This window comes from Odontomachus brunneus, unplaced genomic scaffold (assembly GCF_010583005.1).
Source record: "Odontomachus brunneus isolate Ranch 3 - 2012 unplaced genomic scaffold, Obru_v1 Obru_scaffold_190, whole genome shotgun sequence".
In the NCBI taxonomy this organism is placed as follows: domain Eukaryota; kingdom Metazoa; phylum Arthropoda; class Insecta; order Hymenoptera; family Formicidae; genus Odontomachus; species Odontomachus brunneus.
In genome coordinates, this window is record NW_022639640.1 from 162,028 (window position 1) to 187,026 (window position 24,999).

Below are 24,999 nucleotides of genomic sequence, written 5' to 3' on the forward strand. Positions count from 1 at the left end.
TCGCGCGATTTGTTCGTCTACAATGGATCGCTTACCAGAGTAGATACACGTCAGCTGTCCGAATGACGACGGTGTCGTTTCGCCCGGCTATACATGATTGACAGTTTTATGGGGGCGAGCGCGGAGCTCGCTTCCCAAGTTACGATCGAGGTCTGGTTTTATCGTCCCCTCGAACCGGGGCCAAATGTTACGCCGTCGATGCTAATCGACGCGAGAGGGCGCTCGCCGGAGACGAGCGGCAAACCAAGTTTTATTTCCGAGATCCTCTGACAAACGCGCGAACTCATCGTTGCGCAGCTTACCAAGGATAAGTTCGGAACTCGTAGTTGGTTCGCGAGTGGTACGGAAGAGTAGACGTAAGATTTCCCTTTGAATTCAAGATGTAATTATACGAGCATCATTTCGCTCTTGTGTTCTTTTGCGTTGAATTAGGTTTTAAGTACATTTAGTATATTAACAATCGCGCGTAATGCAATGAATATTTACGAGTTGAAGTCGTACAACACAAAGTCGCTTCTAAGAGCCTTATCGCGGGAGCACAGAGCTCGAACATACTCGCGCATTTGAAGAGCCGAACGTTCAGTTCTGACTATTGCTTATCCGACGCGGGAATCGAAGTTGATGTAAACGGGGGAATGGCGCGCGGCCAACGACGACACATTTAGCATGAAATGCGCCCACGGGGAGCGGGGAATGTGCAAAAGCTTGGGCAACTCACCTCGCAACTGGAATGACTGATGTTGCTCAGATTTAGCCTGAAGATCTTGTCCCTGAAAGCAGAAGAGGAAAGTTTCGTGTTAGCGTAACGGCCGAATTAAGCGTGGTCGCGATAGACGAAAGGGTCGAGGGGTAAATTTTCATTCCCCCACGTCCGCGAGATGCATTACTCTCCGTGACTCGACCCTACCTTATCTCGCCGCGGTTATGTATGGTAGTGTAGCGCCGCGGCACTTTGCTTACGGCTCTCCGTCGTGGCAAACGCTCGCAAACGGCACGGAATTTCTATGAAGGGTGGAAAGGGAGACCGGAGGGCAAAAGTGGGATGAGGCGCTGCCTCTCTGACCGACTTCCACCTTGTCTCTTCTTTGTTCAACGGTGCTCGAAGTCGCGATGCTTTCCTAAACCGGGTCGCTCGCTTTTATTAGGACTTTTATTCCTCGTGACGTCATGATTCGCGTTCGAGAAAGCAGAAAGAGACGAGTAGAAAAATTCACGAGACGCAATAGAGATCGAGGTTAACGGCGAAAATAAGAAAACAAAAAATACGTTATCATTTCGAGCTTGAGGCTAACGTTAATTTCACGTCTCTACGTGGAGATAATGTATTTGGCGCGATCGAATGCCGATACCAGCGGCCGTTCGCCGGCAATAAGTAAAACGCAAAGTAGATCCGCGAGAGGATTTTCATATAAATCTAGCCGCGACCGCTGCACGGCAATCTGAGGTGCCGCGTTCGATCATACGTGAAAGGTATACGCGCTGCTGCGCGCCGCCGATCGTAAATCGAATTTACCCAGTTTTCAAATGTTTCGCAACATTAACGCTGGCGCGCCGCATAACTTTATCCCAATAGCCATTCATCATCGCCTTTCAATAGAAATACGCAGTCAGACGGAATGCTCCCACGAAACGTGAAAGAGAGAGGGGAGAGAGAAAGAGAAAAGGCGAAAGAGAAAGAGAGAGGAACGAGGGAGGAAGACCTATCCCTCAGCGGCTGTCTTTTTTCATTCATTCTGTGCACCGTTCCGTGAAAAAGTAAATAGCGACGTGGAAAAACAAATCCGCACTTTGGAATCCGCCCGCGTCGAACTTTCGTCTCGGGGAACTTTCAGAGGGCTCGGCAGGTGGAGGAGAAGGAGGGCGGGTGAAGAAGGAGGCGGGGGATCGTCTACGTGCTGGCACGTCGCTCATGTTGCCGAAAGAAAAAATTCGTAGGAAAGTAATTTGTAGAGGAAACCCGACGTTAAGGGTGGGCTCGTGCTGCCGAGTCATCGCTCAGAGCCGCCTTTGAGATTCGATCGGAGATCGAGACGTGCGTAATCAAACCGAGAAATTGCTTCGCGCGGAAAATTGCCGAGTAAAAATTTCATTAAAGTCTCATTGACACGGCTCCATGGAAAGTAGAACGTTTTCCGGAATAAAGAAAGTATTACTCTCGGGAATCGGGAAAAGAATTCGGTTCAATCTAACGTCTTACATCGCCTTAAGGGCTTTTCGAGGGAAAGTTTAATTAAAATCCGGAAGCCCGTTTCGCGCGCGCGCGAGTCCGCGTTGCAAGCAATTTCTTAAGCTATCGCGGGACTGCCTGTATCGCGGAAGAAATTTCAACGGATTTGGGTGCTAATTCCTAGCGCGAACGCGAACGTAAACTCAATTGAGAAGACTCCGCGTGACCAGTGCACGATCGTACACGTGTACACGGAAATTCATAAATGCAGATCCCCAGATCTGAGTTCCCCAGATCATTCCCTCAGATCGAGAGTCACTGAACATTTTCGAGCAGGCGCGTTCGTTTCTAGATACGCGCTCGTCGTCACTGTTGATTAATCGGGAGAGCGGCCACGATGTTTTGAGCTTGCGCTGGTGGTCAGACGGTGGTCGACAGTTTCTGCTCTTCCACCAGCGCAAGTCCTAATTGGCTTCTGTTTTCTGCTTTTCTGCCAAAGTCTGAATTCTCCCTAAGGTTGAAACCACTAATTAATTAATTAAAGCCGTTATAATCCTACCATTATAAGTTTGAAGTTGGACAAGACAGGGTCAAGTCGGATTATGCGTGTTGGTCATACGCTTGATTCATGTATTCATTGTGAAAGTGACAGTGGAAAAGGAATCGCAAAATGTTCCTTTTAGAACTTTTCTTTTGTTGCTTCCACAATAAATACATAAACGAAACGTATAGTCAACATGACTTTTGAGCCGACTTGACCCGGTTTCCTCCATTTATATGATTTTCAATCTCAAACGTTATGTGCAAGGCCGGAAATTGTGTAACTCTCGATATAGGGAATGGTGGGACGTCCATGACGTCGTATGTATGCATCGTGCGTATTTTCCGTATCTTCCGAAATAGGTCACGGCTTGGAATAACAACCGCATCGCGCTCTTTCTCCCTCCCCTCTCTCTCTCTCTCTCTCTCTCTCTCTCTCTCTCTCTCTCAAGTCTCGCGCGTTGCGCTCGGATGCCTCAGCCGCGTAATACGGACATTTTGCAGAATTTTCAGTACAGTTGAGAAGGAGCCTGACGAATGCCCGGCGAAATCCGAAAAGCATCGTTGTCTGAATTTGCGGTTGCGCGTGACGGACAGCTCTGACCCGGGCTGCATTATCCAACACGTCGGGATCTATCCCTTGCCGCCCTGCCGCGGATTCTGGTTTTGGGGGGAATACATGACAAGGGCCAGGAAAGTGGCGTTTGCAACGGCGCTATTTACCCCGACGTCTGCGGGAAAGAGACGTATATCCGCACGGAGATAGGTTTAACATAATAGAACGATTTTAATAATTCCGGGTATAAATCAACGACGTTGTGCTCGACGGAGAACAACGCTATTACGTTCTCGCGTCCCGATAAACCGCAGTGCGGCTGTACGGTGGCGTCGCTATAATAATTCGTCACTTTAGTCGCGAAATAATTCAGCGACGGAGATAATGTGGCCCGGTCGGATGTGTAAAGTGTTATGAAACGTGCTCTACGGATGAAATGTGCGATCTGGCATAATCCAATTCTTTCTGTGCAATTTTCATCGAGACCTGCAATTTTCATTCGCACCTCAGCGGATAATTCGCCAAATCGATACGCGACAAGTGCTAATAATATTTCGGTACTGATAACAAATGCATCAGTGTTATTAGTGTTCAGGGATTGGATTACTTTCATCTTCTCGGAAAATATTTTATATTAATACAAGTAAATATGTTATTAGTACTCATCGAATTAATATTTTGTATTTCTTATTCGTTTCGGTTTTCGGTTTAACGCCACTTTCTTTGTTTCCATTGTTTCGTGAACATTTCAGTTTATTAGAGATGAGAACAATCTGACATCGGATTAAACCAAAGTGATGAGTATCTGTTCATCCCGCGGAAGTTCCAAATATCAGATTCTTAGACATTTTTTCTCTCAGTGCATTTAACTCCTCTCGCGCATTTCGCGTTTCTTTTCCTACTCGCTACACTTCCGACACACGAATTGTTTCCTCATTCTCTTCAAATTCAGCGGAATTTGCACGGTCAATGTCGAATCGAAATTTCGGCTGAGATAAAGGCTTACTCTCCTCAACAAGACCTTCTTGAAGTTTCCGTACGAAGAGAACGGCGATAACTTACGATTTGTAGCATTAGAATAACACAGTAGTTTGTGCAAACGCTACACATCCCCGTATATCATACATACATTACTATATATGTCGGGATTTTTCATTGGCCTATGCGAGTTGGACGATATTTGCAGGCTTAACGTAGAATCTAAATTTCAGCTCGGAAAATGTCCGGGCGAAAGCTCAATTGCCACGCTTGGCTCCTCGTATGGCCGTTTTCACCTCGCAAGCATTCGTGACCGTAACTCACTTCTCTCTACGCTATCGCGCTGCTTTCCCGCCGGTTGTTTCAGTGTCCGCGTTAGCGGAGGCGAAATCTCTCCCCGTTGCGTTCTCGGCAACGGTTACTGGAGACAATTAGGAGGAAAACCGATCGCGACTGGATGCGACGTGTTAATCCCCGAGCGTCGCTTTTTCGGCCGAATTGAGCACAATAGGTGACCGGCGAAAAGGGCGACAAGTGTGACCCGAACGAAATGAAAGTATGATCTCGACGATGTGAGTCTTTCTTCTTTTCATCTCGTTGCACTGGACTAGACATAGACGAGCCAGTATAGGCGCGGGCTCATAAACGCAAAACTACATTTTTTCGTACGGCTCTCTCCCGCCAACGGCCTTTGGCTTGATAATTGGAAGCGTTCAATTAGCGTGCCTTAATTGCAGAGCGAACCGCAACGCGGATGCCGATTCTCAAACTACAATTAATGGCTATCACCTTTCTAATTAACGAGGAACGATGCTCGCACGCGTATCGATCGTCGCGTGCGATAATAGAGAAAAAAAGGTGAGCGAGTAGCGGTGGTAGGACACGACAGGGGGAAATAAATCGCGATCCACTGCCACCAAGCCAGTCACTGCGTGAATCGACTGATGTACGAAGAAGTGTGTGTCTTTTAAAAACTACTTACAAAATTACTCCTTAAGAGATTGGGGAGACTCGTCCCTTAGCATTCAGGAAGGAAACGTCGTAACGACTTCCCTTTACGTCGAGTTCTTATCGGAATTCTATTCGATATTGTAGTTTCGTAGATAGATACGAGCGCGCGCGCGTATGTGTGTGTACATATACACGACACGACGAGAGACGACGCGAGCACGTGGAAGCAAGCCAGGAAACAGGAAACGTTAAAGTCAAAGTAGCCGCTTTCCTTGGGAAATGCAATTTATCGTAACTGCGCTTTTCCTTTTGTCGCCCCATATGGCGAGCTCATCCTGTCGCATAAACGAGAAAGAGAAGGAAAGAATGAGCGAGAGAGAGAGAGAGAGAGAGAGAGAGAGAGAGAGAAAGAGAGCGAAAGAGAGAGAAAGCAAAGGGGAGAGTTATTTTGAAAGCGGAAGCTTTTATGCGCTTGTCATTTTTTGCTTTTCCGTCGCCCGGAAGTATGATTTATATCTCACGTAATTTGATTTTTCTCCACGCGCACGTCGTTCGCGTCCGCGTGTACGTCCGGATTACATTTAACGTCAGTTTATCCTTTTCATCATTAACAAGAGCCGTCGTGTTTTGCGTATCTACGTACCTGTTGTGTATATTGTTTATCGTCTCGCGATCCACGCATACACATTCGAGGAAAATGAGTACAACTTTCCCGTGTGCTATCTATACTGTTCTAACAAATAGTCGATTGAGTCTCGAGTAGTCTGCTCTCTCACATACACACACACACACACACACACACATACACGATGACGAAAACATACTCGCACACCACGAACACGGGCCCACAAGAGAAGCCCGTAAGACGATCTGTCCCGACTGACAAAGGGATTAAACAAGTATCGTTCCTGTCTGCTTCGGGATTTCTCTGAATCCGCGAGCATTCGAGGATCGTCCCCCGTGCTCGGTCGCGTCTCCATTACCGGGGGCTTCGTAGCATTTTGCTGGCATTTACCAAATTAAGAGGAGGGGTGGTAGCACAAAAGAGGGAGAGAAGGCGGAGGATGAGGCGAACGTTAGCGGATGGTCGCCAAGGGTGGCGGCTGGAACCGAATCAAGAAATAATACTCCGCTAGTAATGATGCGACGACGTCCCATCCGCAATCTGTAGCAGCTCCAGGGAGCGGCATACTAGTAGGGTCGGGGCCCTTTGGCCGTTTCGCTCCCGTCGAGTCACCGTCGAAGAAATAATAACCCGATACTCGTGCAAAGAGTCGATCAATTTAACGGGTTATTACGGCTACCTACGGCACGGCAAGAAACTGCTCGTCGAACTTTTAATTACGGCATAATTTCCCGAGAGAGAGAGAGAGAGAGAGAGGGAGGGAGGAGGAGGGGCGAGAAAGAATTAGGAAATATCAAGGAATATTGGGGAATCGAGAAACGTAGATAAAAAAAAGAACAATGCGAATCCTGGGGAACTGACAGCGACGCTGATATAATTACGCGTTTATCATTATTAACAGTATACGTATTGAGGTCGCAATATACACTTTCGAGAACGCTATCTAGACACTCGTTAAGCTCCGCGGATTAAATAGCAAATTCATTAATTTTGACCTCTGTTGACGCGATATTTTCCATCTGCACGGCGGTCGTAATTGCTGAGGGATCGTCAGTTTCGATTTATATTATATGTTTGCTCGCCTTGCGTTTTCCTTCGGAGAGCTCAAAGGTTCCGAGTAAATTGCCTTTCTGCAAAGTGAAACATTTAGAGCGGGAGAATTCTGTTGAGCCTCTGTAAGATGAAGCAACTGAATAAATAAGTCCGTGGTTTTCGCGAACAATAATCACGAAACTAGAAAATAATGGAAAAATATGTGTAATTGCGAATTTAATTAAAGCAATGCTACAAAGAGTGGAAATGTTCTAAAAACTCTCCTTCGAGAACCGGTACCGACACTTAAAGGAAAATATGGTAATAGTAACTATATAGGTGATAACTATACGAATTTTGTGTGTAGAATTGTTAGGTATTTTGCTTTTGACAAACTATTTTGTATGTACTGCAACTAAAGTTTTAGTTGTAATAACAATAAGATAGTTTCTTCAACTATATAGGAGAGAATTGCCAAAATTGTACCGATCTTCTAAAACGTATCAATTGTACCTGATTTCTTTGTTGTTGATTCTTTGAATGTTTGTAACACAAAATAAGATATAATCTGAAAATAATATTTGTTTATATATCTCATTGCTCTCTTAGTTGTTTCTCATTTTTTTCACCGCTAGATGTTTTCCAAATTCAATAATAATAAAGAAATTAATGAGATCTATGAGACTGATATCAAAAGAGATTTCACTCTCCTCTACATTAATTCTACATTAATTCTACACACACCCAGAATTTACATAGTTGTCACCTATATGGTTGCCATCGCCGTGTCTTTCGCTCTGAGCGAAGAGAAGCGATGAAAAAGCCGTTTTACATGACCTATGCGAGAGTAATTGTTGTCCCGAAGGCCCGCGTCACGTGCAAGGAGTAATCTCTCAAAGTTCGGATTATCCGATTATTCGATGACATCGGCGAAAAAGGAAAAGTGCAATCAAACGACGCGATTTCCGGCCCGTAAGCCGTAGAATTTTAATCACAGCAATCGTAAAAATCCGCGACGTGGCACATACATACGTGCACAGCGCCGCGCGCGACCGACGTAATACCTCTGTCCTCGCACTTTGACGAGGGAACGTCGCAACTTTTACCGGGGATTTTCATGGCGTGACATTTTATTACGGAGCCGGGGGGAAAAAGTTCTACTTACATAGCTCCGACGTACAGGGCGTCCCTCTTACTGTCCAGATAGAGCGTCCTGTAGTACAGCATGCCGCAGCTGAATTCCCGCACGTGTTCTGAAAGCAAAAGTAAATAAGGGGATTAAACGCGACGTCGTAGAGCGGCGAAATTCATTTTCCGCGCCGCGGAAACGTGGCGAAGCGCCGTGCCGCGACCGCTGCGCGCTCAGCGGATCGTTAGATTTTCATTATGACTTTTATAATAACGGCTGGATAGTAAGGCGCCACCCGTCCGCCCGCCCACCTGCCCGTTACCCGGTCGACCCCGCCGGTAATCCGGCTAAAGTCAACTCTGACTTATCTCTACCGTAAACTCGTCGGAATTACACGGCACGTAACGCGCGCTCGACATTTTCGTTCCATCGGCCAGCGTGGATCCGCGGAAGCGTTGAAGATCAACGCGCGAAGAGTCGCGAGTTAATATTAGCGAATGAAGCAGCGGCGGCGGCGGGAACTTTCGCGGTTGTCTTACGTGTAAACGCGAGTTCGTGCTTCGCGACAAATTCGCGCGCGAAATATGTATTTGATCCACGCGAACTTTCAAGCGATAATTCGAGGGCGTATATTCTCTTTATTGAATAATCTCGTATTTCTTGACGCATGGAGAAGAGAGAGAGAGAGAGAGAGAGAGAGAGAGAGAGAGAGAGAGAGGGAGAGAGAAGACACATTGAACGTGAACGCGGCAATCTTTACACAGAGAAAACACTAGGGGTATCATTCGATCAAACATGGTTGTTGTAACGAAATATGAATGTTATTTTTCACCCAGGTAACAAAAGGGTTGTAGAAATTATAGTACTTTGAACGTGGTGAAGTGGTAGACATTTTATGTAAATAAAACATTTGATCGAACTTGTCAATAAAACTTTTTATTTTTTTCACGAATTTATGTGAAAGAAACGGATACATGATCTCTTGATTCTCAAACTAATGCCACAATTTTAAAACATAACCGCGAACGTAATTCATTGTAAGAAAACATTATTTTGAGAAATAATTTCTCAATAACTGATTACTAAGCATACACGTCAGCAGTGGCTTTCAATTCTGACAACTTGAAGCATTGCAACCTTGATTCGATAAAAAGTGTGAAAACCGTTTAGGAACCGAGTGTACAGCATTCCCGCTGCCACAAGAGAACCAACAAAAGAGAGGAAAAGAGATAAAGAACGGTCGACGACTCTCACCGATCCTCTCTTTCTCTCCTCCTTCTCTCTATCTCATCAGCCGACACTGATCTACTTAACATATGAAAGAAAGCCGCCCCTTTCTAAATATACTCGTTCCACTCTGGACTAACAGAGCGCGAACAATACTATATTTTATACGGTATCAGGAGGGGCTGACGTCGAATGAAAGGGGTTCCTACTCTGGAACAGAGCTACTCTTCCTCCATATCTATCTATCCCTCGCGTTCGCCCCTTCCTCTCTCCCGCCTTTCTTCGCCTCTTCTCTAGCATCTCTTTCTCTCTCACTCCCTTTCTCGCTCACATTTTGTATCTCTGACGCTAACCAACCCTTCGCATGTTTCTCTCTTCTCCAGCGCAAACGCGCGGGGAGAGGGAGAGGGGGATTGCAAAACTCGACCTTGCTTTATCTCGATGAAACGACCGTGGTTACGCCGCGGCCCCTCTAATGTCGGACTTATTCAAAACCAATGCGCCACCGTAACTCGTTAGGTCGGTCGGAACAGATAAACCACGACGCACTAGGCCGTGTTCCCGAGGGGTCTCGAGAAATTTATATTCACTCGCGAACATGACCGTTCATTCGCGTTCCTCCGTCTCATCGATTCGCGCGGATGCACTTCTCGTCCCGATGCTCGCGAGCGCATTCCGCCACGAGAGTTATTCCGGTCTTATCGTCGTGATAAAGTCTCATCGTCCAATCCTCGGACGATATATGTGTGTGTGTGTGTGTATATAGATTTAAGTACATGCACGGAAGATGACAGCCACGCGCGCACCTGCCGCTCGAGTTAACACATCCTGCGCCTCGGACGCTTCTATTTTCGACCCGCGATAAAATTGGCCGCGCCGCGACGCGAAGCGCAATTGTTAATGGGAGTAAATGTCGTCGCGTTTCTATTTCGGCTGTGCGGTGTTGTCCCTTCGCTGCGACGTTATTTATTAAGCGCGCGGAATGCGAGGCGGCTGCATTCTGAGTCGCGGTAATAATGTGTCTCTCGCGTATCCTCTTTCGTGTCTTCATTCAGCGAGACCGCCCCGCCGCGCGGTAGACGTGCACGCGTATCCACGGTGCACACAGCCGCGTTGTCGACGCGTAATTTATATGGCTCCGTTCGCGTAGCTCACCTAGTTAAATAATTGGATCGCTGCCGTAACTTTCTACGGTTTTGCAATTTCGCCGTCTCCTAATTACTCGATAATTGTTACATTGTTTTCAATTGCATCGTGCGCGCGCGCGCGCGCACCAATATTTGCTTAATTAATAACGCGCGTAATATAAATAATTAATCGCCCAATATTGATGCGCCGGAGGAGCATGTGGCGCCGGCGCTGAGTTCTCCGGCAAATATTTGCCATCGTGTAATTTACCGCCATTAAAAGACATCGGCGCACACGTATATATACGTACGTACACGCATACGCGTGCACGCGCGCAAACATTGCCCGCTTGTCGTAAATTACTTACACAACGCGCGCAGCTCTCGTAAGAACGCGCGCGCGTTGAACTTGGAGGGACGATACAATCGCTAATCGAGGCTGTTAACGGTGCGTGATAACACCCTAACGACCCTAGTTGCGGAAACCATCCATTCGAATTCGGTGCTTCCGGTGTAACGGCCTAATACCTTTACAGTATTTCTTAATTAAGCGCGCCGAGGGGAGGGGAGCATCGCCATCGACCTAGAATCGTTATGAATCTCGTGCGATTGCGGCCATTATACCTGATAAAAAGGCAAGGGCTTACACAAACGGAGGGTTGCCGGGTGTAAGCGTTGTCATCGCAAAAATATACGAGTCGTTCCGTCTCGCTGATTGGAAAGCACCGAATGGTGATCCGGGCGATTCTTTATGATTATGATCGTGATACGTGTGCGAGAAACACGTTCGTGTGTGATTTTCTCATTAGAATATGGCTTGCTAATTAACAAGCTGCTGGTTGGATTAAACGAGAAGCTGGAAATTACCGTGGAAATTTCGGAATAAATGACATCTCCCGTTTCGCGCTTTTGCTCAAAGCAAATCTGAAGTATAAACCGTTCTCTCTCGTTCCTCTTCTTCGTTTTCTTTTTATCAAAGCTATCGTTGATATCGTATTTAAATCCCGTTGACTTTGCGAGCCTCAATATACGACGAGAGGACGATTCGCTCTTTAAATCCCCGTCATGTATGTGCGCGTCATGCTCTAGTTCCTCGGTCTTGTGTGTATACACATTTTTGCATCTAGATACATTCCCCTGAAAGCCCTTAATCGCAGTTTTGCATAGCGTCCGGTTTCGGTTTCCAAGCAATAAAAAAACTCGACTCTCTCTCTTTGTCTCTAAAAAACTCGTTAGGTACATTCTATAACGTTATTTTACTTATCAAGACGCACTGATTTTCCCCAACTTGTAACCAGAAGACATTTTCATTAAAATTTTAATTTGAAAAGATTCCGTTAATTCCCTCTGTAGCTAAATGAGGTGCTTGTAGTATTCAATAGCGCACAGTTTCATATAAGAAGCCAAAAAGTTTCACAGTGAAACAATTACCTAGATAGACTCTCATGACTATTACGACGTAAGAATTCGTGATAGAAACTTTTTAATATTTATACATTTGTGCTAATACATTTCATACGATATATTATAATACGATACCATAATATATTTATTAAAACGCATTTGTGAAATAATATATCGTTCCAATCGAAGAAAACCGTGGAATAAAAATTTTGTCAATAAATAATTATCATCAATTAAAGATGCAGTAACACACATCCTTATATGTCTTGATGAATTACTTTTAAAAATGTTCGAAAATTAATGATTCGGAAATAAACAAGTTATCACGCGTTGAAAACAATGAAATTAAGTAATGTTTTTAAGAAAACATTATTTAACTTTATTACTTTTTTATTTTTAACTTTTCTTTCACAAATTAAATAAAACTTGTGTTTTATTATGGTGCACATTTCAAATATTTAATATTTTCATGTAATACGAAAAGAGAGTTAATTTATTTATTTTTAATATATTTAATATTTATTTAAACATTACGGTGTTCCCATCATGCTCCAGGTTACTTTATGATTAAAAATCATATTAACGATATAAAATTGCATTATTTAAAATCGTATTTACAATACAAAATTGCGCGTGATTTAAAATCATATTTACGATACACGAAAAAAAGAATGGTTGTATCAACCAGAAAATAAAATATGGCAAATAAAATAAGAAAGTAAAATATGGCATAACTTTTATTTCTGGCTTCAGTAACCAATTTTTGGTTACGTTGATATATGCGACATCATGCATTAGCACTGCGATTTATTGCTTGAAAAAATGCTTTTTTGAGGCAACGAATCGGTAGGTCAGCGTAACCAAGAATTAATCCTTGAAACCGGAAAGAAAAGCTATGCCAAATTTCAATATTTTTTTATTGACACAACCATTCTTTCTTTTCCATGTACAAAATATATCGCATTCATTGCAATCCTTAAAAAAGACTATCGCAATCCTAACAGATAGATTACGTAAACGTTACAGCAACTTTAAGATATCTTGCGTCACGAAATATAGGCACAACATTTACTCCCTTATAACTGATCAGATTGCAATCGTATTGCAATCGTACAATGACAAAATAATACTACTATGTTAGAATAATAATTCATATAAAATCAATAAAATTTACTCAATACAATGTGTTAATAAATGTATTCAAAATTTAGCGCACATTTGACTCATATGACGTAAGTTAGAAAAATTTACAGCACACACACATTTACATGAAATTTATTAAAAATTTACATTTTTTTGTAATTTACACTATGTAATAAGCGGAAACAATTTACTTTTTTTTTACTTATATTTACGTCATATTTTTCTCACCTCAGGATTATTCATATTTACTCATGTATGTGTATGTATGTGTCTCATACTTACTTTATTTTACTTTAGATATTCAAGACATACGTGAAGCGTCGCTTCACTTGGTTAATTCATACAAACTATGAATTAAATATAAACATAATGGAGCACATAAATAATATCGCACACCAATAATCCGAACAAATGGTCGTTTAAAAATATCTTACAAAAATATGTTACAGAGAGTATATTGAATTAATTATGAAATGTATACATCATATAATAATGCAAATTTTTTTGTAATATATCGACAAGATTTTACTAAAAATTACTCAGATTTTCATATTATATTTAACATCACGTTTGGATCAAATTTTGATCATCTTTTTCGCACTTTTGTCATTCTACATGTAATAAATATGAATACGATGTCTGATAAGACAAAGAACTCAACGTTGCTGAATTTCGTGATTTAATATACTTAAAGTTGCTGTAAAGTTTACGTGTATCAGTCTATCGGAGTAAGAGCTCGTAAAATCGTTCCGTAGTTTCGTAGATACTCGTATCTCCGACACTTTCTCGAATATACAAGACACTACTCTCAAATGGCATCTAAAAACCGTGGAAATGCGGCGGCTCACCGCATTTCGTGAATACGGCGTGATCTCGGTGAAATCGAGAGCGAAAGAAGCGTGGAGAAAGAAGCGCACCGAATCGATGGCCGAATGTAAATCGTGACAATGGAGGGGCGAGATTATGAGTCGTGGAACAATACCGCGTTGAATTGAATTGCCACGGGAATGCAGGGGACGAGGACGAGGGCGACGAAAGCCGGGCTCAGGCCGGCGGGGAGCGGGAATTTTTAAGAATTTTATTACTCTTTCGAGATCTCGTCCCGCTTTTCTTCGCGGAGATCGACTTGAAATCGCTCTTATTCGAGTTTAATAAACCCAGCCACATGCGCACGCATCGTACGCACTCTTGCTCGCGCGAGAAAAGTCAACGCGGCCGGATTACGCGGGGAAAGCACGCGACGGAATAGAATCGCGAGATGATATTTTCGAGATTACCTCGGGCGATGTCGCAAAGCCGATGGTTATTTTTCGAAGACCCACAGCCATAGATTCAGTCGGCCTTCGTCTCCCTTCTCTCTCTCTCTCTCTCTCTCTCTCTCTCTCTCTCAAAGAGATCGATATTAACGCAAAACACCACACGGTCGTCGTTTCTCCTTCGCGGCTAATCTTTACGACAGATTTATGTAGCGCGTCTTATCGGTAGTCGAGTGAATCTCCGAGACACGTGCGGAACGAATACCATGATGCGATATATCGCCGTAACGCGCGCGCGGAAATGCGAAACCACAAAGAGAGCCAGTTGCAATTGAATAAAGTTGGGCCGCGATGTGTGGCGGGCCCCGACTCAGCCCGCACAATGGCAGATTAGGCGAACGATCATTTTTTACATTCGCCTGGCTTCGTTCCAGCTGACACCGGCATATGGCCACCCGAAGATTACGAGGGTACCGCCGCGGCCGTGTCCAATTTCCAACGTTATTATTATTTTAATCCCTTGAGCCCGAGGCAAGGTGCCATGCCGGCCGCCGCGGCGGATAGCGAAAATATTCTCCGTCGTAATTTCAATTGCAAACGCGCCCTTTTTAGCTTCCCACAATCCATCTCATTGCGCACCGCTCGCGCTGACTTTGAAAAATGAGATACACTAACCCGATGCAGGCGATCAAATAGACGTCACGGCTGATACGGCGAAGGAACGCATCGCGCGTCAGGAAAGACTAATCAGCGATTCGATAATAGCAACAAAATACGCAGAGAGAATTTTATAGTAAAAACTGCTACAGGCTTTTATAATCGACGAATATATCGGTATTCTGCAGTGATTCGTTTTATATCTTCATTTTATATGCGTTATTTATAATTTAGAAACTGAAATGCGTATTAAAACATTCGCTACATTTTTAACGAAACAAAAATGCTGTATTAGGGCTAAAATTTTCTCATAAAAGAAATGTATGAAATATAGCTATCTTTATATTTTTGAGCTTGCCGAACTCGAATATAAAACTTAAAATTGTCTAAACTCCGGGGAATTTTATAAAAATGCAGTTTTTTTTTTATAGAAAAGCCTTGTTTTTCAGCAAATGTTGTTTAATAAAAAACAAATATTTTTTGATTGACAGTTGTGAACAAAAGAAGTTTTTTATTGTGTGCGTTATTTATTGTTATTAATATCTTTAAATTTAACGAATAATTTTCGATTACCTGATCTATTCTCGCAGCTACATGAATCAAGAAAGATAACGTACAGGAAAGATAACGCACAATCGAGAGTAGCGTTCATGTACGGAGCTAGCGACTAGTTAATGGCATGCTAATATCATTATTCGTGATGTAACATAAATCATTTTTTCATTACAAAAAAGTGATTTTTGAATTTTTGAGCGTGCATGACAGCAAAAAAGGAATAGATTTTGGTTGGTAAATATGTGTCAAGTGTGATCAAAAACTATCTGTTAAACCCATACAAAAAATATCAACAAAATAGTGAATAAAATCTATAAAAAACTCTTCTTTCTTCGCAATTGTAAATTGTTCATTAAAAAGTATTTACTGAAAAACAAGGTTTTCTTATAAAAAAAAAAAAAAAAAAGCATTTTCACAAAGTTTTCCGGGACTTGAACTATTTTAAGCTTTATATTCGAGTTCAGTCCAAAAATATAAATATAACCCGGTTTCATATATTTCCTTTATAAGCAAATTTTGGCCCTTTTACAGCATTGTTCTTTGCTAGGTCTCTTACAAGATAGATCTTACTAACAATCTGTTCTTGCAACATTAGTAACATAGTAAAACTAAAAAGAATTTATAAAAAAAAATATAATGTTCCTTCTGTGTATCTTTTGACATTTTAGAAATTCGTATTAACTCGTCGTAAATTTTTTTTTTCTTCTTAAACGGCTCATTTTTAATAGAATTTAAAGAATTATGAGAGAAATAATTGTCGGAGCTATGTAGGACAAAGTATTCACTTTTTGATCGCGTGATTGAACCAAGTCAAACTCATTCGTGATTGAGGATATAGATGGTAATAAAATTCGGAACAAGGTAACACGATATAAGGAGAGGAAAAGAGAGGCAGAGAGTGTGTAGGAGAGAAATGGGGGAGAGAACGAGAGGTGGGGAATCGAATGTCTCTGGGGTCTCGATTCGCTATCGGTCGTCGGTCAAGGCACGATTATCGCGTGGGATAGAACCTGCTGACGCGTTTCGAGGACCTTTTATCCGGTGTGAAACGCGTCTTCTATCCTCCATGTCTGTCAGGAGTTGGTTAGCGAGAGGGTCAAACTGGACGTGTATGCGCACATACTCGATCGCCTCGGCCGCGGCTCTTGACAGAATTGACATGTTTGGAACTCGTCTACTCCGCTTGCGGATTCGTCGGACCTCGACATGACAATACACTCTTCTCGAAACCAAAAGTCCCAGCGCGAACGCCGCCGGGCATTGTGCAAACTTTCCAAGCTCCCCCCAGAGTATCGATCAGCAGCGCGTGGGACGATACTTGCGTCGTTAATCGAATTCGTAAGAACAGCGCTGGGATCTAGGCGCGGCGGCATTTGGGAACGTTACGGAACGTAGTAGAAACAGCGCTTCGGTTTAGCTAGTTTCTCTCCTGCCTGCAACATCCCGCCTAGAAATTTGTCCCAGTTGGTCAGTCTGGTCCTAATCAATTATCCAGTTTGTACAAAATACACTTAAAAATGGTCTTGCAGTCACATAAAATTATCTATGGGAAATTAATTAAAATGGATAAATAACTAGCAAACACTGCGACGTCGCATATGTTTTATATTTAATGAATAGATGTTTTATTTAATGAATAGATGACCGAGACAGAATTCCTATCTGCATTATTGTGTTGAAATTTAACAAGAAAGTCTCTCTGTGGCGTCCATCCAGATTAAAGTCAGTCACACTTTTTATAAAAATTGGCTACACAAAAGGACATATTGAACTAGATGCTAGAACTAACACAATGCAACTTCATATTTTGCACTGGTTTTCTATTTGATTGTATAAAATTACAGAAACGTTATATAACAAAACAAAAAAAATTTGTAAATAAAGATATATTTATATAACACGAGGTACTTCACCACTGACATTTGCACTTTTATTCTGTGTACAAGCATTTGTAATATTATACGACCAAATATAAAAACCATATACATACAAAGCTGCGTTATGTCGGTATCCAATATTTCCTTAATTCTCTATTACCCACTGTGACTCTGAAGTCACAATACAGTTTCATCTTTATTTATCTTCAATATGAGTGTTGTTCCTTTCTTGACCGATGTGACATAAAAGTCACGATATAACTGCTTTTTTAAATTTTAAGCGATAGTAACTGCTCTCAGAGTCACAAACTTGTTTTAGAAAAATTAAAAATTAGAACAGTAAAATTTCATCTTATATGTGTTGAGTACTTTAGTTTTAAAAATCTTATGTACATGAAAAATTTTTTAAATATGAGAAATTAATTTAGGCAGTAAAAGTCTCGAGAGTATTGGAACTTATTTTTCGAGAGGATCGAGTCACTTTTTCGTAATTATGACGACGATCGGAATTACGATTTTGTTTCACCCTCGTTGGCGCAAGTTCTTATAGAAAGGTTGCCAGGTGCGTGCGACTTGGTATTTTGCCTCGGCGAAAGGTCTGGTTGGTAAAGAGAGAAAGAAATAGGAGAGGACGCGGATTAAATGGGGAAGTAGGGGGAAGGAGGGAGCGAAAATAATCGGTCGGAGAAACAGTTCTCGGAACACGAACACGGGGTGTCATACCGGATACGCGGGGAAGGATTTTGCGGCGTCGGTCTTGATAATAACTCGCTGTTTTCCCCAAGCAGTTCGTCCAATAAAGCGTCGAACGCGAACGAACTACCGGTCGAGGAGGAATTCGGCGGAATCGTTCACGAGAGTGAAATCGAAGGGAAGTAAGGAACGCGACATTTGCCGCGTGGAACGTCACCGTGGGGAGAAGTATGGTAATGCGAAAATTCGAGGAGGCGCGACGCAGGTTGTAATAGAAATATCAGTCGGTCCAGGTAGAGAACGGCGCGAGGAAAAACAAGGAAAGAAAGAAAGAAAGTAGGTAGAGAAGCGAAAAAGGAGTGGGACTCCGTTGACAAAGTAAGTACTGCGTGGATATGACGAAGCAAAGGGAGAAAACGAAAGGGAGCAAAAAGAGAATCCAAAAGAGCGACGTAAGAGAGGGTGAAAGCGGAGATGAAATGGGGCAAAGCGTGGCTGGTGCGCGGCGTACCGCCACGTCACGCCCTTCTCATTAATCAACCCTCTTCCCGAGCACCTCTATCTCTATTTCTCTCCTTTTCCATCCCGCCCTTTATCGTACGCACTCTCGCCGTTACACTCGCACGGTCGTTTACTTCGCGGAATTTGATTATCGGATATTTTAATCTACATAATATGCACCTACAAGAGACTTAATAATGTGTTTAGAATAATCGCCCTCGGCACTTTTATCGGCTGGATCTCCCGTATCGCGCGCTTATCGATCTGTAATTATACGCGAATGCCTCGCCGATTTCTTCTTCGCAAATCAAGTATCAACGAGTTGAAAAATTCGTTAAAAAGGGTGAAAAGTTGGACGGTTACGACGGCGACGACGGTAAGAAGCGACGTTAAACTTGGTGAACAGTTCTATTAGTACGACAGTTCAATTAAGTTAAAGGCTCATTAGGTTAATGCATCGCCAACGTGCAGTTGTAGCGAATTTGGATCAGATTTACTCCGCGGGTCACGTATCAGAAGCACGAAGTGGAAACATCATTCTGCGCCGCCCATTCGCTATCCTCCCACCATTCTTAGTACGAACATGAGCTTCTTGATAGTTCCTCACGGTGAACTATGAACTTGCTTAATTGGTAGCACGATATCCCCTTCCTATAATTGGTTAAGTTGTACAAAGCTATAACACGCTGCCGAGGCAGGCATTCCAAAAAATAAGAAAAAGGAAAGGTCAGATGTCTCTGACACGCGACATCTTAAAAAAGAATGTGTGTGAGAGAGAGAACTTGTAGAGAAAATATTTTTATCATTCTATTATTATGTTGCACATAAAAGATCGAACGCGTCTCGTTATTATTAGTTACGTAAGATCCGAATATCTTTTCTATTTCCGAACGCGAAATCGATTTTAGATAATGTGTCAAGAGATTTTTTCCTGTTATAAGTTGGAATCGAAATAATCGCTAACGAGGTCGATGTCTATCTATAAAACATTTGTGGCGCCGCTCTCCGCGCGGGTTAAATTTCGCGCTTAAATATCCTGTCGGGAATTACGTGCGCGAGGTGAAACGCGATTAAAAATGTTCTAAACCGGCGGGGAAAATATTTGGATTGAAGTGACGTCTGTTAAAGTATAGGCGACAATGTCAAACTCGGGTTACGTAAAATGGTGTTGGCATTCGTAATGTTGGGGCGCAGCGACGCGACGGGATAAAATGGAGATTGGTCGAAAAGCGTATTATAGCGCGACCGCCGCCGCGCGCGGTTGACAGCTCACGCTCTCTCAGTCCGCGCTCGATACTGCAACAGTCATGGTCCGACCTCAACAGTAATAAGCGTTTCGATTGGTCCATTGCGTTAATGCTCAATTCGATTGTTTATTCTGGCGTTTTCACGCGCGGCAGCGCCGTTGCGTTTGACAGACACGTTACCTCGCACGGTCATGGAACAGGTGTACGTACACGTGCGCATTTAGCGATTCTTGCTCAATGTTAATCATGTACGAGGGTAAATGTAGAGGCGCCTCTCCTCGTCTCGTCGCTCCCTGGAGACAATTTCCGCGTTACACCACCGCGCGCGAGAAGATTATCGGAAAGAGATTATCCGGCCAGTCGATTTTTCCCCGCATCCGAAGTCAGCGGACTTCCGAATCCGTCGTGCGCGATAAAGTCTCATAAACAGCGTGCCGCGTGCGCATTAAAATGCTCCCGTCGACAAGCATATCGGTGTTAGAGATGGTGATGGTAGCAGCGGCGGCGGCGGTGGTGGTGGTGCAGATAAAGACCGAGCGAAGCAGGCGGCGGAAAACAACAAAAAAAAAGGAGAAGAAGAAAGGAGAAAAGAAGAAAAAGAGAGAAGGGGGAAATAAAAAGAAGATGCGGAAAATTTTCACTGCTTCGCCACGGCCGGACCGTACAGCGCGAGCGAGAGAAGAGAATGGAAGAGGATGAATAAAGCCTGAAATAAATTGCGTTATCTTTTCGTTCCACGCGTACGGCTACCGTCGCTATACCTGGCGCAGCGTGCTGCTGCAGTCACCACCACCACCACCACCACCACCACCACCACCAGCACAGCCAGCACCACCATCGCTGCCGCCGTCGACCCCCTAATACCTTTCCCGCGCACGCGGGGAGGGACACAGTCATTTTTAGAGGGCTCTTCAGGGCTTTTCTATGGCGCGTTCTCGACGGGACTTGGACTTGGATGGTATATGAAAGAATTCACTCGAGAGATCTACTCTCCTCTTCTCTCTCTCCCTCTCTTTCTCTATTTATCTATCTATATATCTATCTATCTCTCTTTCACTCACTCACTCACTCACTTTCTAGTGAGTGAGTGTCTGTCCGACTGTTCCTCGAGAACTCTCCTCTTGCTTTCTTATTAACCTTCGCGTCTTCCTGCCGTGAACGTAACAGCCTTGATTCATTTGGCTGCTGGCTGCTCCTCCTTGACGGTATAACTTCGTGTGCTCGGATATCAAAACCTTTTGTCATTACCGTTAAATCTCCAAACGAATGTAGAGTCGGAGTACGGCTACTTTACGTGGAGGGCACGTGGATCATACAAACTAATATCGTAACATCGAAATTAAAGCTCCGCGTATCCTGCGTAAAACTGCGGTTTAATATTTCAAAGAGATACTTAAACGACGTATACTGTCCTTTGACACATGGCGATTTCCGCGAATCCACTCCATCAATGTCTCGTGAATTCGCAATAAGCCCTCCGTAGATTCGTCGCCCGGTATAGTTTCACTTCCGCGCTATATTTATAGCGCGAAGTTCAATCCCATAGGTTGGCTATTTAGATTATCTCTATTCGCAATCTAACTGAATCTACTTCACTTCTACCGTGCTATCGCACGCCGCTCTGATTTAGATGTTTATCAGATAAACGATTTAGCAGCGAAGAACGAGAAAACGCGCGAACAGGAAAAGGGTAGGCCAGTCATGCCACTTCTGGTATTTCTTTGATCGGTAATCAAGATCGCCGAATGAGCAAGAGGAGAAGGCGCAGAGCGCGGACGCGTATCGGGTGGATCGGTGTGAAGAGAAGAAGCGAAGAGAATATAATAGATACGGAGAGTGAGGAAGAGAGAGAAACAGAACGTTCGCAAGGAGAGAAAGCAGAGAGAGAGAGAGAGAGAGAGAGAGAGAGAGAGAGAGAACGGGTTGGGCCCGGCGATCGGATCTGCAGACTCGCGTTTATCATCGTCGGCGAATCTACTTCAGGGGCTGTAATCACCTCTCCCTCCGCCGCTGCCGTTCCTCGCTAATAACGAGTTACAACCCTTCCGCCGTCGGCTGAGGCCGACGGGATGAAGGCGAGCAAGGGGGGCGAGGACGGCCGCCTCGATCTGAGCCGGGGGTGGGAGTAATTGCCAACGTAATCACACACGTTGCACAAACCGACCCCTACCACCCCCTCTCGTCCTTCCTTTTGCCGCTTTCCCGCGCTCACTGGTACAGAACTGACCCCTCTCGCGCATCCCCTCGGCAGTGAGATCCATTTTTGAGGATGATCAGATAGACGACCTCCGCAAAATGTCCCGCGGCTACTAATCCTCGCCCTCTTTTAGCAGCCGGAGAGAAAGAGAAAGAGAGGGACGCACGGATTTTTCGCAGCGGGGTTTGGCGGACACGGGAAATATTTTTAACGCGGTAAATTTTCACTTATCTCTCCGAGATGGAGTGAGAAAACAACGCCCCCCGACGAGATACGCGTACATTCCCACGTAAATGCGTTTCGTACGTAAAACACGATGGAGACACGGGAGTTAATACCGTTTCTATTAACGGTCGCGCAAGTCCGGATCGAGGTTGCTGAACGAGCTGATGGATGATGACGATCGTAATGATGACGCGAATTAAGAACGCAATTAATTGTCCTTAATGAAGACGCATCGCCGATGTATAGCCTGTAATACAATTACGACGAGCGCATAACCTATTCATTTCGCCCGGCGCATAATTTCGCGCGGACGCCGAAGGGATCGGCAATTTATTTGTTATAACATACGAAGCGTATCACGGCATAATTGGCTGCGAGTGATCAACGAAGGGTCCCGAACGCATCGCTACCTATGATAGTGCGTGTAATGCAGGCACCTAACTAACTTGTGCTATGCGCGGAAAGGTAATCAAACACTGTATAATTGTAATCCCTTTATAAAGTGATCCGACCGAAAAGCGATTTGGTCTCTGGATGGATACGAGTCGATCGATTCGTGACGATCGAAAGAGTACCATTGCACATGCCAGCGTCCAAACAAGCAATTGAAACGGGATAGCGAACGAATAGAACCAGAGTCGCGCGTTCGCTGTTAAATCGAACAATTGGAAAGTTTATTTCGTTTCTTCATGCCATTCTCGAATTTCTAAATTCGTCGCCGGCTCGGCGCGCCCTCACGCAAGGCAGATTTTTCCTCGTGATCCGAGGAGGGCGCCCCCCGGCGTCTCGACCATCGTAAACACGCGTGCGCGCGTAATTGAAGCGAGGCATGCTGTAAGCGCAAAATCAATCGGCGGATAATGTTAATTCTCTTATGTAAAGCGGAGTGAGAACAAAGCGATAACGATCTCTCGAGTGCAATGGAACTACCCGTCCGCAGGGGAGCCGCGGGCGAAGAACTCAATTGTAAAGTTCAACAAAAGCAATCGAGAGGGCCGACGATATTCCAACAATCACTATCGAGCCAGATCAAAAACAAATATTATGCTGCCATCTGTCTTATTACTTGATGCGCTAATTTATATTAAATTAGCCACCACCACTATTGCGATCCGACGTTAACGCGCAAAATGGATCGCGGTAATCGATACTCGGGTGCATCGATTGGATTTGCGTGACAAAGACTGACGTATATTCGCGTGAATTACTATACACAGACAGACAATAAAACGTACAGTAGATGCAATGCTATTTTTAAGATGTGATATATATATATATATATATATATATATATATATATATATATCGCATATGTAAAGTTTTATAAAACGGGACGAATTTTTCTATTAACTCTATATTTTATATGAAAAATAAAGAACTAATATTCCTTCCGTGTAAACGCATACACACACACATGTACACACACACGTGTGTGTGTGTGTTTACACGGAAAGAATATTAATTCTTTATTTTTCATATAAGGTATAGAGTTGGTAGAAAAATTCGTCCCGTTTTATAATCAAACTTTAAATATGACCTATATGTAAAGATTAATCATAAAACGAAATAAATTTTTGCATAAACCCGATAAAAGTACCAAGTACGTATCTCCTGGACATTTTTATTGTTTTTCTTGGCCTTTAAATATAAATATTTAAATTTTTAATGAAAAAAATATATATGCATATTCTATATTGAACGTTTATATATTTGCATTTAAAATTATCATTTTGGTCTTTAAATACGAATATTAAAGAACCAAAACAATGAGAATATACAGAATTAGGTATGTGTCCCAGAATTGGTATTTTTAACATAAATTGTTTACAGTTTTATTACATTTTTAGTAGTGCAAGAGGATAGACTGTCAGTAATTAAGTCTATTTTGTTAAGGAACAATATATTTCGCTAGGAACACATGGGAAAAAATTTGTAATAGTATTAAAGAACATTTTACATACAGTTTTTATAATATAAATAGCACGAAATGAAAGGTTGACAAAAGAGGACAGTAAATTACTGCATAACGTTGATCTATTTCTCAGTTACAAAATTTTATAATAAATTTTATTATAAAATTCGCTCCGTGTATGTGCGGTACACCTGTTTCGAACGTTCTCGCTACCGCACGTACCGCAACGCGTATTTCCCTTTTCCAAGCTGAAACAATTTCATGTTTTATATTTTATTCCGCACAAGTTTAAGACCCATGCGTAGAAAAACATACTCGGTACAGTAAACACTATTTTTCGGTACAGTAAACGCTATTTTTCGGTCTCTATGCCGCTAAAATGTTACATTCAATTAATGACCTGATAATAAATGTCGTCGGTTAATATTTTTCACTGTGAGATCACAAGGCAAAGTACATATGGGACGCGTTTCGCTTTGCAAAATAATTATCGTTCAACATTAATTTCAACGCGAAAACTCGATATCGTAAAGCCCCGCTATCGTAAAGCCTGTCTTATGAAACGTATAAAAAAATGTGGAATTATCGTTTGTGGACTGGGCGTGCTATCGATAATAATTGTGGAGAACGATCAATGTTGTAATAATTGGGTTATTATGTTATTGTACTGTCGCGCCTCTGTGCGTTGCAGCCGCACATATCACTCGAATACGTAATATAACTTCAAGCAAATTGCAAGCTCGGAGGGGTGATCAAACATCGAGTAATTGTAATCCCCTTATAAAACGATTCCAATAGCCGGTTATTATTGCAGCAAAGCCACTACGGGCAGCTTCAAAGAGCTACGATTCAAAGTGCTTTATTTAAATTTCAAAGTGTCGTGAAATATAAATATACTGATAGCAATCAGTCGTTGCCTGCCGATGCACACTGACGCACGCACGCACGCACACACACACACACACACACACACACACACACACACACACACACACACACA

The 24,999-nt window shown here is 43.1% G+C and overlaps 1 protein-coding gene across 4 annotated transcripts in view; it reads right to left on the minus strand.

Annotated features, from left to right (window-relative positions):
* The window catches only part of LOC116851767 (semaphorin-2A), a 486,860-nt gene that overhangs the window by 45,993 nt on the left and 415,868 nt on the right, over positions 1-24,999 (minus strand). For all 4 annotated transcript variants that reach the window (XM_032831541.1, XM_032831540.1, XM_032831537.1 and 1 more), the window contains 2 exons: positions 8,015-8,102; positions 719-770 (listed from right to left, as the gene is read on the minus strand). In XM_032831541.1, the coding sequence (XP_032687432.1) occupies positions 719-770; positions 8,015-8,102 (140 nt within the window). The remainder of the gene's footprint in view (positions 1-718; positions 771-8,014; positions 8,103-24,999) is intronic.